At 45.4% G+C, this 12,500-nt stretch overlaps 1 protein-coding gene across 7 annotated transcripts in view; it reads right to left on the bottom strand.

Moving 5' to 3' along the window:
- Positions 1 to 12,500, bottom strand: part of arhgap23a (Rho GTPase activating protein 23a) — a 72,518-nt gene that overhangs the window by 26,723 nt on the left and 33,295 nt on the right. For all 7 annotated transcript variants that reach the window (XM_076995706.1, XM_076995705.1, XM_076995708.1 and 4 more), the window contains exons 2-5: positions 4,589 to 4,786; positions 1,092 to 1,116; positions 605 to 697; positions 281 to 359 (exon numbers count right to left, since the gene is read on the bottom strand). In XM_076995706.1, coding sequence (XP_076851821.1) covers positions 281 to 359; positions 605 to 697; positions 1,092 to 1,116; positions 4,589 to 4,786 — 395 coding nt within the window. The remainder of the gene's footprint in view (positions 1 to 280; positions 360 to 604; positions 698 to 1,091; positions 1,117 to 4,588; positions 4,787 to 12,500) is intronic.

Here is a 12,500-nt window from a genome sequence, read left to right as displayed (position 1 = left end):
ACACCAGGGCTGAATTATGCTCACAGTTGGATGTAGATTTGCACTATAGCAGACATTTACAAAATTCAAAATATCAGTAACAAAAATGTTTATGCTGAAAACTCTAAAAGACTAAAGAATAGCAGGATGGACAGGCGTAGTCTCTGTGGCTCCAGCCGACATGCCTCCTCACTCAAGCTGACTGGAGTGAATCTTTGCATGTAAACAGAGCCAGTCAGGCAGTGTGGAAGTGTGTGAGTACATGGAGAAACGTGTGAGGGAGAAAGACAACAACACACACCTGTTCTGAATGAGGGCTATCACCTGAGAGTACGTCTTCCCTAGCACACTTTCACCATTCACCTTCACCAGCCTGTCACCTGTAAAAGACACACACACACACACACACACACACACACACACACACACACACACACACACACACACACACACACACACACACACACACATACACACACATACACACACACATACACACACATACACATGCACACATACATACAATGCACATTTAAAGAATGTACAAACACCCTCACCCACCTCCACACACACACACACACACACACACACACACACACACACACACACACCTTTCAACCCTCACCTGTGCACAAGCCAGCCTGGTGGGCGGGGCCTCTCTCCCTCACATTCTTGACAAATATGGTATCCATCGGCTCCAGACGACTCCGCTGAAGCCCTGCATAAGGTACACACACACACACACACACACACACACACACACACCACACACACACGCATGCGCACACACATGCGCACAGACACACACACACGCGCGCACACACACACACACACGCACGCGCGCACACACACACACACGCACAGACACACACACACACACACACACACCACACACACGCGCACACACACACACGCGCACAGACACACACACACACACACACACACACACACACACACACACACACACACACATGCACACACATACGGACACACACACATACGCGCACATCCATAATGTGCCTTAGCATACAGTACTGTGCAAAGTCACTATAAGCATCAATGCAGTTGAGGCATTCTGGGAACATACGAAAAACAGATGTTAGAACACTCACCCTTTTCATTTCCATTTTCCTCATCCTGTCAGAAAACAGAGAGCAGAACACGGGTCAGGTCAGAGGTCAGGTCAGGTCAGGTCAGTACATTTAATTTCAGAAATATCCAGTTATGGATAACGGTCACAAAATGCAACAATGCATCATTGTTGAACACCATGTCATATGACATGTGTTTGTGTCAGTAACACTCCACACAAACTCTCCTTCACACACACAGGCCACCTCCACACACACCTCCCAGGTAGGATCTTGTAATACCATCTTTGTAGGTATTTTAAAATATATTTGTTATGTCCCTGCATAGAACAGATAACATAGCTGAATAGATCAAGTCCAGAAGGTCAAACTCCAGCCCAGGATTTTGCTCCAGCTGCTTGGATCGGTTAATTAGCTCAAGTAAGTAGGAAGAATGAATTCATAAAATCAACTGTGAGAAAAGAAACTCCTAGCAGCACTTTCACTTACACACAGAAAGGTAGGAAGAGCTGAGAGAGGTGAGAGGTGAAAGGTGAGAGGTGAGAGGTGATGTCAGGGGACAGTTCAGGCTTCACTGATGTGGCAGATGATGAACATAAACAAATATCCCCAGAACTTCAGTGCCCAGTGGATATCTAGGGCTGGATGCTCGTGCTTTAAACTTAAGCTGGTGTGATTGTGGCTTGTTTTTAAGAGAATATGTTTTTGCTGAAACATCTCACTGAAAGCATCACACTGAACTGCAAAATGCGAAAATGCAGCAGTTTTTTCACTGAGCTGTGTTCATGTTGACAATCATCCCCAATTAAACACTAGAGGGCAGCATTGAGCGAACAACACTACTGAGACATAGCACTGGACCTCTGTTTGCTGTCAGTGTGAAGATGTTTATCAAGAACACTGAAAACAAATATAAGACCAGAGGTACATGTCTCTCTCTCTCTCTCTCTCACACACACACACACACACACACACACACACACACACACACACACACACACACACACACACACACACACACACACACACACACACACACACACACACACACACACACACAGGCTTCATTCCAGTGAGGGACCCAGAGAATGTGAGAGTAAATAACAGTTTAGTATAAGATCAATAAAGTGTAAGATCAGTTTTTTTTATAAGATCAGCTTAGTAAAAGATCAGTATGGAATATTATCAATTTAGTATAAAATCAGTATATATCAAATCAAACCAGCAAAAAACAGATTTTATACATCATTTTCAATTTGCTTATGAGGGTCTGGCAGTGTTTATGTTTATGACATATGATATAAACACTTTTATGTGACTGAAGAGTCAGCATAGTATGTTCACTGGGTCACAGCGTTGCACCAATCACAATGTGAACACAAAGTCCTGACATGTGACTGCCGGACATTCAGAAGAGAACAGAACAGAGTGGGTCGGGACCCATTGTCCCTTCAGCCCTGGTACGGCCTGGGCCTGTGTGTGTGTGTGTGTGTGTGTGTGTGTTTGTGGTGCCAGCCAGTCAGAGATGACAGAGACCTTTTCACCAAAACCAGCGTACTGCAGCTGCTTTGAGTGGGCATATGCAGTGGTAATAATGGGACTTTGTTTACACACACACACACACACACACGCACGCTCACACACACACACACACACACACACACACACACACACACACACACACACACACACACACACACACACACACACACACACACACACACACACACACACACACACACACACACACACAGCCAACTCAACTTCAAAGCTTAGCCTTTCCACAAGTCCACACAGTGTAATGCCACTTGCTTCTTATTATTTACAGACACAACAACAACATTCCCTCTGGTTCGTTACTCTACTCATGATGTCTCCCACAGGACAGACTGCACACTTCATTCACTCTGGTGCGATACTCTACTTGTGATGTCTCCCACAGGACAGATGGCAGTGTGTTACATGACCTGGAGGGTTTGTCAGGTGTAGTGGAGGGTTTGTCAGGTGCAGTGGAGGGGGTAGTGGAGGGTGTAATGAAGGATGTAGTGGAGTCCACCCAGTTCCTCTCTGGTATTTTCACCGTCCCAATTGATTTTTTCAGTACAATCAATTCTACCCTTTCTTTTGTTTTTTAAGCATTAATAAGTGGTGTTCAGAGTGCATTTGCATTCTTGCTTAGTGGTTTCCCAGGCTTCCTGTCTGGATTTTTCTGGAAGCATTAACCCTGTAAATGGTCCTGGTGCTGAGACAGCACTTAGCCCTGCTGTGCCTGCTGGAGAAGCTCAGAGCTTATGTTGTTATGTTGTTCCTACACTGTTGACCATGCTGTTCACCACACTGATCTCTACACTATTCACCACGCTGACAAGTCTGTCTGCTTCTTATGCAAATGTTGCAACTGTGTCTCACGATTCAACCATGTTCCTAAGTTTCGTGATTCAACTGTGTTCCTAAGTTTTGTGATTCAACCGTGTTCCTGAGTTTCGCGATTCAACTGTGTTCCTAAGTTTTGTGATTCAACCGTGTTCCTGAGTTTCGCGATTCAACTGTGTTCCTAAGTCTCGTGATTCAACCGTGTTTCTGAGTCTCACAATTCAACTGTGTTCCTGAGTCTCACGATTTAACCATGTTCCCAAGTCTCGCGATTCAACGGTGTTCCTGAGTCTCGCGATTCATCTGTGTTCCCGAGTCTCGCGATTCAACAGTGTTCCTGAGTCTCGCGATTCATCGGTGTTCCTGAGTCTTGCGATTCATCTGTGTTCCTGAGTCTCGCGATTCAACGGAGTTCCTGAGTCTCGCTATTCAACGGAGTTCCTGAGTCCTGCGGTTCAACCATGTTCCTGAGTTTCGCAATTCAACTGTGTTCCTGAGTCTCGCGATTTAACCATGTTCCCAAGTCTCGCGATTCATCTGTGTTCCCGAGTCTCGCAATTCAACAGTGTTCCTGGGTCTCGCGATTCAACAGTGTTCCTGAGTCTCGCGATTCATCGGTGTTCCTGAGTCTCACGATTCAACGGAGTTCCTGAGTCCTGCGGTTCAACCATGTTCCTGAGTCTCGCGATTCATCGGTGTTCCTGAGTCTCACGATTCAACGGAGTTCCTGAGTCCTGCGGTTCAACCATGTTCCTGAGTTTCGCAATTCAACTGTGTTCCTGAGTGTCGCGATTTAACCATGTTCCCAAGTCTCGCGATTCAACGGTGTTCCTGAGTCTCGCGATTTAACCATGTTCCCAAGTCTCGCGATTCAACGGTGTTCCTGAGTCTCGCGATTCATCTGTGTTCCTGAGTCTCATGATTCAACCGTGTTCCTGAATCTCGCGATTCAACCGTGTTCCTGAGTCTCAAGATTCAACCGTGTTCCCAAGTCTCGCGATTCAATTTTGTTCCTGACTGTGATCAGAGTACTAGGCTGTTCGTCTTTCCATTCTCACAATTCGGTCGTGCACACACTAGTTTTATTTCATGGTTGCTAAGACTTTGTTTACTGTGATTGGTGGGCAGTTGCTGGGAGGATTTACCTTGAGGCTGCAGTGTACGGCGGACTCGGGCGGGTACACGATGAAGTGGCGCAGGGTGAACCCAAAGCCCTGTGAGTTCTTACGGAGCACCAGAGTCCGCGGACCCTGCCAGGACACGCCCCTCCCATCAGCTCCGCCTGCCACCACCGGCCGAGGGTTCTCATTGGACGATGAGATACCATCTCTTCGCCCCTTTGCCTAATGGAAACAGAAAACAAAAAGGTGAGGATTCAGTAGACAGACCCTTAAATCTGTTAAGAACACAAAAGTCTGAATGTATTCCATCTTTTCACATGTATATCTTTATGAACATTTATTCAGGGTGATCACCTGGTCTTCACATCAGTTAAACTTTATAAATGTAAAATAATGCAAACCTGATGAAAAGTAATCAGGAACCTTACTGATTATGCATAATCCTACATAATCTATTTAATCACTTGGGTAATCTGTAATGGAACACATGGGAAAGTTTTACGATCCTTTCTGAATCCCAGCAGTTGTGTCAACCCAATGACATACTCCACCCAGTCTCTGAGTAAGGTTTACTTAAGACACAGGATTGTTCAAAGAAAGATTCAGAGAAGAAAACTCCTGTAGAAGATTAGGCATGAACATCGAATGAAAGAAAAATAAAAGGCGTTCATGAAGACGAATGAATAACTGTAGAAGAAGAAGTGTCCTGTCTATCTTCACTGCTGCCCGGCAGAGCACTGGAGGGCAAGTCTGACCATCATTTTCATAAGGGAACCGCTGTGAGTGGTTGCCTTGACCCGCCCATGTCTGTCAATCATCTCCAGCCACCTGAACAAACAGAGCTCCAGGCGGGAGGGCAGGGGCCCATTCTCACTGCTTTGCCCACCATGATGTTACATTTGTGTGGCCAGTGACACACACCACAGGGTGATTGTCAACATCAACACAGCTCAGTGAAAAGTACAATCGTCCCAAGCAGGTCTGGGAAATTCAGGTGGGGGCTTTTCTGTAAAAAATTTCAAGGCTCTGCAATTACAGTTAAATCCCTTTACTGGACTTGTGAACCTCAGAGCCATTTATGAAGTGAGCTGGTTACAAACAAAAGTACTCATCACTGTGCTAAGTGTATAGAATTTGCAGAACACTCCACTAACATTTTTACATTTACATTTTATGGCATTTGGCAGATGCCCTTATCCAGAGCGACTTACATTTTTTAAAATCTCATTTTTATACAAGTGAGCAATTGAGGGTTAAGGGCCTTGCTCAGGGGCACCTCAGTCATGGCCTCAGGTCTGGGAATCGAACCCACGACCCTTCGGTCACAAGACCAATTCCCTAACCACCATGCCATGACTGCCCACTAACACTCCACTAATCACACACAGTGTCTGTAGAATCATCTGGAGGAATCAGAACCCACTCGCCAAGCCCAAGTCATGGTCTGGTGGTTAGGGAACTGGTCTTGTGACCAAAGGGTCGTGGGTCCTAGGCCATGACTGAAGTGCCCTTAAGCAAGACACTTAACCCCAACTCCTCCCTGGGCTAGGGCTAGGGCTGCCCACTGCTCTGGGCACATGTGCACTAACCCTGACCCCTAGTGATCACTAGTGTGAGCGTGGGTTCTCACTGGACAGATGGGTAAATGCAGAGGACTAATTCCAATTGGGGTAAAAAAAAACTGGCAAAAATGGCAGATTAACTAACTTAAGCAGTTCCTGTATGTTCAGTCTGGCTATGACAGCATTTACATAGGACAATGTGGTGAGCAGGGCTGTAGTCTGGTATGTGGGTGCAAAATCTCCTTGTCCTGTCTCCTTTCCCTAATGCCTTGTCACCTCTCCTTAGGGTCGTCCTCTCTCCCTAGTGCCTTGTCCCCTGTCCCTAGCCCCCTGTCACCCGCTAGCACCTCTTCAGTGCTTGACATATGCCTGCTGTCTCCCACACACATAAACATGCATGCTTGTACACACACACACACACACACACACACACACACACACACACACACACACTGCACTTTTCCTTTCACTCTCGTTCTCTTAATCAAGTCTGAATATAGTCCTGAATGATGTAATCTGGTTTTCCATTCCACAGTTCCAGCAAGTTCTTCTTTTACCCTCTTAAAGAGGCATATATAGAGGTACTACAAAACTGAGTGAACAGGATAGAGGTAAAATAAGTAGTCTCCAACTGAAAACAATCAAAACACACCACAGCACTGAATGGTGATGGGGAGGAGCAATGAGTGTGAATGAGAATGTGAGTGAAAAGGGATAAAACTGTAGAGAGGGTGCATTCTGCTGCTGGTCCTGGTGATGCTGGGATCGCAGCCCAGCCAGGTACATGTAGCCCAAACGCAGCCCAGCCAGGTACACACAGCCCAGCCAGGTAAACACAGCCCAGCAAGGTACATGTAGCCCAAACGCAGCCCAGCCAGGTAAATGCAGCCGAGCCAGGTACACGCAGCCCAGCCAGGAAAACACCAACATGAGAGGGAAAGACAAGGTTGAGAGCTGAGCATGTTCCAACATGTCGAGTTTCGACCACAAGGTTCCTCCCAGCACTGGGAATACCAGAGCCCTATCATTACCTCTGAAACACACACACACACACACACTCCTGCAGACTACTTCACAACCCCCAACCAATTGAGTAAATTCCTGCAGGCATTTTCTTGATGCTACGAACAAACTCCTGAATGTCTCTACAGACAGTAATGTGTCAATTACTTTATCAACTTGTGTGCATGTGTGTGTGTGACAGCAACAGAGAGAGAGACAGAGACAGATAGAGAGAGTATGTAAAAGAGATGGAGAATGTGTACTGTGTGTGTCTCGCCTTTTACAGTAGGCTGCGTGGTGAGGATCTGCTCAGAATCTATAAGGAAAATGACATCACATCTAGCTGCTCGCAGCAGTGTTGAGACTCATAAAAATCCTGCTGTCTCATCAAAACCCTGCTCAGTGAAAACCCTGCTGAGCTCCAGTGCTGCCATATTTGAGGATATGACCCCGCTCTTCTCACCAACTGCAGCATCCTAACAGTATCGTAACAGTGATATAATATTGACAGACAGTCCATTGATGTAACACAGACATAATAGTGCCGTAACACTGCTATTAAAGTGATGTAGTAGTGATATTCCAGTGACAGAACAGTGATGCATGTGTTATGTAACATGATGTAATGGTTACATAGCCATTGGTAACCGGTTGTGAGAGATACGCTGGCGTGTTTGTCTGCCGCTTCTCCACCGGTAAAATCTCTAACGGTATAATTACTGTATCTGTGGGTTCTCGACTACGACTACCGATGGATTGATGGACTAAAGCGTTACCTAAATTTTATTCCGTGGACAAGCGGTACTTATTGATCTGTTCTGTCACAGGTACTGTTTATCTCGGCGGCAGTTTCTTACGAGTGGCGCTAAGCTAAAGGCTAAAGGCCTCTGGGATTTGGTGCACACTTGCATTCTCTGGGCAAACGACGGATTAACTTTTGTTGCTGGATCACCTGCTTATTACCCAGTGTATTAACGCTTCATTGATCTCAGGCACAGTCCCAGCTTCCATGAAGCTAGCGTCCATTACTCCTATTCTCAAGAAAAATGGCCTAGATCCTGATGTTCTGGCGAACTACAGACCTATCTCAAATCTTCCTTACCTCTCTAAAATTCTGGAACGAACTGTAGCTGCTCAGTTGATTGAGCACATTGAATCAAATGATCTATTTGAGGTGTTTCAGTCCGGCTTTAGGAAAAATCACAGCACTGAAACTGCACTAGTGAGGGTGACTAACGATCTGCTTAGGGCAGCCGATCAGGGATTTGTAAATCTACTTGTATTGTTGGACCTCACAGCTGCATTTGACACAGTCTGCCATAACATCTTACTTACACGCCTTTGTAATCAGATTGGAATATCTGGAACTGTACTTGCTTGGATCCAGTCCTACCTCACTGACAGGCATCAGTTTGTTTCAATGGGAGGTTTTAGATCTGACTCGTGCATTCTGTCGCATGGTGTCCCGCAGGGTTCGGTCCTTGGCCCACTCCTCTTCATACTTTACTTGCTCCCACTTGGCGACATTATTCGTGGGCATGGGTTGCAGTTTCATTGCTTTGCTGATGATGTCCAGATTTACATTTATTCCAAACCTTCTTTCAGCCTACCGCCTCCTGCTCTGCTAAAGTGCCTAATTGATGTGAGGTCATGGATGGTTGAGAATTTTCTTAGCCTAAATAGTGATAAGTCAGAGGCTGTAATAATTGCTTCTCCAGCTAATGTGAAGAAGATTAGCAATGTTACTGTCTCATTTCCTGGTTTTATTGTAAATTCATCACCCCTTATTAGAAACCTGGGAGTCACTCTAGATTCAACACTCTCTTTTGATCAGCACATCAAGAATACCTGTAAGACAGCTTTCTTTCATCTCAGGAACATCGCCAGAATCCGGCCATTCCTCTCCCAAAATGCCGCTTAGGCTCTCGTCCACGCATTCGTTACTTCACGAATTGACTATTGCAATGCTGTTCTGCATGGACTTCCGGCTCGGCTGCTTAACAGGCTGCAACATGTGCAAAACGCAGCTGCAAGGATTTTAACTTGCACCAAATCCTGGGAGCACATTACACCTGTGCTGAAACATCTACACTGGCTCCCGGTTCAGTACCGCATACAGTTCAAGGTGATTGTACTGGTGTTCAAATCACTGCATGGCTGTGCACCATCTTATCTAGGTGGTCTGCTTCAGTCCTACACTCCAGTGCGCACCTTGCGCTCATCCGAGCGGCATCTACTTCAGGTGCCCAGCACCAAGTTGTGCACTGTTGGTGATCGAGCCTTCAGTGTGGTTGGTCCAAAGCTCTGGAACAGTCTGCCACTCGACCTGCGCTCTTGTTCATCCCTCTCAGCATTCAAAGCTCATTTGAAAACTCACCTCTTCCAGATAGCCTACAGCTAAGCAATATTTGTTTTAATTTGTTTTATTGGTTATTTTATTGGTCATTTTAGTTCTGTAATACTGTATTTTGATCTACTTTTTACTTTTCTATGCTTTTATTACCTGTACAGTGTCCTTGGGTTTCCTGAAAGGCGCTTCTTAAATAAAATGTTATTATTATTATTATTATTATTGTTGTAACATAACGGTGCTGTAACAGTGATGTAACACTGCTATTGTGCCAATCAGGGCTTAAGCGTTAGAAACACAGGCAGACCAACAGAAAGGAAATCACATGGTAAGGAGAGACACACTCACACACACATACAACCTCATAATACGCACTCACGCACACATACAACCTGGTAACACACACTCACACACACATAGAACCTCATAACACACTATCACACACATAGAACCTCATAACACACACACAGACACACACACAGACACACACACAGACACACAGAACCTCATAACACACACTTACACAGAACCTTATAATACACACTGACACATAGAACCCCATAACACTCACACATGCATAGAACCTCATAACACACTGACATAAACATAGAACCTCAAAACACTCAAACGTAGCACCACATAACACACACATAGAACCTTTCCTGGAAATGCACTCTGTATGCAAATATACTGTGTGTGTTGTCTATACCATCAGCCTGATATAAAGGGAGAGGGTTGAGGGTGTAGGGTATAAAGGGAGAGGGTTGAGGGTGTAGGGTACAAAGGGAGAGGTTTGTGGGTGTAGGGTATAAAGGGAGAGGTTTGTGGGTGTAGGGTATAAAGGGAGAGGTTTGAGGGGGTAGGGTTTAAAGGGAGAGGATTGAGGGTGTAGGGTTTAAAGGGAGAGGGTTGTGGGTGTAGGGTATAAAGGGAGAGGGTTGAGGGTGTAGGGTACAAAGGGAGAGGGTTGTGGGTGTAGGGTTTAAAGGGAGAGGGTTGAGGGTATAGGGTTTAAAGGGAGAGGGTTGAGGGTGTAGGGTATAAAGGGAGAGGGTTGAGGGTGTAGGTTTTAAAGGGAGAGGGTTGAGGGTATAGGGTTTAAAGGGAGAGGGTTGTGGGTGTAGGGTATAAAGGGAGAGGGTTAAGGGTGTAGGGTACAAAGGGAGAGAGTTGAGGGTATAGGGTTTAAAGGGAGAGGGTTGAGGGTGTAGGGTATAAAGGGAGAGGGTTGAGGGTGTAGGTTTTAAAGGGAGAGGGTTGAGGGTATAGGGTTTAAAGGGAGAGGGTTGAAGGTGTAGGGTTTAAAGGGAGAGGGTTGTGGGTGTAGGGTATAAAGGGAGAGGGTTGAGGGTGTAGGGTTTAAAGGGAGAGGGTTGTGGGTGTAGGGTATAAAGGGAGAGGGTTAAGGGTGTAGGGTACAAAGGGAGAGAGTTGAGGGTATAGGGTTTAAAGGGAGAGGGTTGAGGGTGTAGGGTTTAAAGGGAGAGGGTTGTGGGTGTAGGGTATAAAGGGAGAGGGTTGAGAGTGTAGGGTTTAAAGGGAGAGGGTTGTGGGTGTAGGGTATAAAGGGAGAGGGTCGTGGGTGTAGGAACCTCATAACACACACTCCCTGGCTCTCGACTCGGAATGTTCTTTCCCCTCGCAAATGCGATATACCCAAATTATAAAAACTTGGCTTCTAGCAATTTTCCTACCATAAAACATGATCTGTGCCCTGAGTCAAACACTACTAGGTCATTTTTTTTGTTTGCGGTAAAAGTCACCACTATTGGCTGTTGTTTAGGAGAAACGTAGTAGTGATTCTGGACTTTGTTTGCACCATCACACTGCACCTCAGCATATTTTGTATTGTGGGCTTAATTGCACTCAATCAAACTTAAGATATCCAAACCACCTCCATACGATTTGTCATCGAGAGCAGAAGGTTCACCTTCATCTTCATTTTTTCCTGTCAGTGTTCTCTCCACTGGCCATCATGCCATAACATGCTACTGTTTGATCCGCTAACATGATCCTCTAACTGAGCATGCAAACCAGCGTGCAGCGTGATGGTGCTGTGTGATTGTACAGCATGATGGTGCTGTGTGATGGTGCTGTGTGACGGTGCTGTGTGATGGTGCTGTGTGATGGTGCTGTGTGACGGTGCTGTGTGACGGTGCTGTGTGACGGTGCTGTGTGATGGTACAGCATGATGGTGCTGTGTGATGGTACAGCTTGACAGTGCTGTGTGATGGTGCTGTGTGATGGTGCTGTGTGATGGTGATGTGTGACGGTGCTGTGTGATGGTGCTGTGTGATGGTACAGCGTGACGGTGCTGTGTGATGGTGCTGTGTGATGGTGCAGCGTGATGGTGCTGTGTGATTGTACAGCGTGAAGTTTTTGAGATTTTTGGTATCTTATTTATAGCACTTATATAGCATTAGCATATAGCATTTATAGCACAAGAAGAAGTTGTAATAACGATCCAAACACATTCTGTTACATTTGTGGTGAATATACACTGCAAAAACATAGAAGAAACATAACAGACTTCATAAAAAAGTGTATTTGGCCTATTTTGGGGTTATGCTTGGGGACCAAGACAAGTCTTGGGCACCACACATAGTGTGTTTTTTTTACACATTTCACAAAAAATCTCAAAAACTTGAGCCAATCTGGCAAAACTGATGACATATTCAGAATCAGCACCCCAAAGTTACCCTAAATTCGTTGAAATATCTTTGGCCCCAAAAATGCTGTTGACCTGTGCAATCGATTCGTACGTCCAAAGATCGATTTTTTTTCAAATTAAAATAATTTTTTACATTTCCCCCAGTGAACTTTTACCCCCGCCTCGTCACTGAATTCACGCAGGCGTGCTCGGTCTAACTAACTGTAAAACAACGACGATAGTCAAATCGGAAATCTAAAAACAGAAGGACAGTTTAACCAGTGTCAGTGACTACTTACAGTTAGTCCATGTCAGTGACAGTTTACCCAGTGTTTTTACAGTTTAAAAAAGTTTTAAATGTTCTTGTAACGT

This window comes from Brachyhypopomus gauderio, chromosome 2, assembly GCF_052324685.1.
Source record: "Brachyhypopomus gauderio isolate BG-103 chromosome 2, BGAUD_0.2, whole genome shotgun sequence".
NCBI classification, from domain to species: domain Eukaryota; kingdom Metazoa; phylum Chordata; class Actinopteri; order Gymnotiformes; family Hypopomidae; genus Brachyhypopomus; species Brachyhypopomus gauderio.
This window is presented reverse-complemented; position numbering and strand designations above follow the sequence as displayed.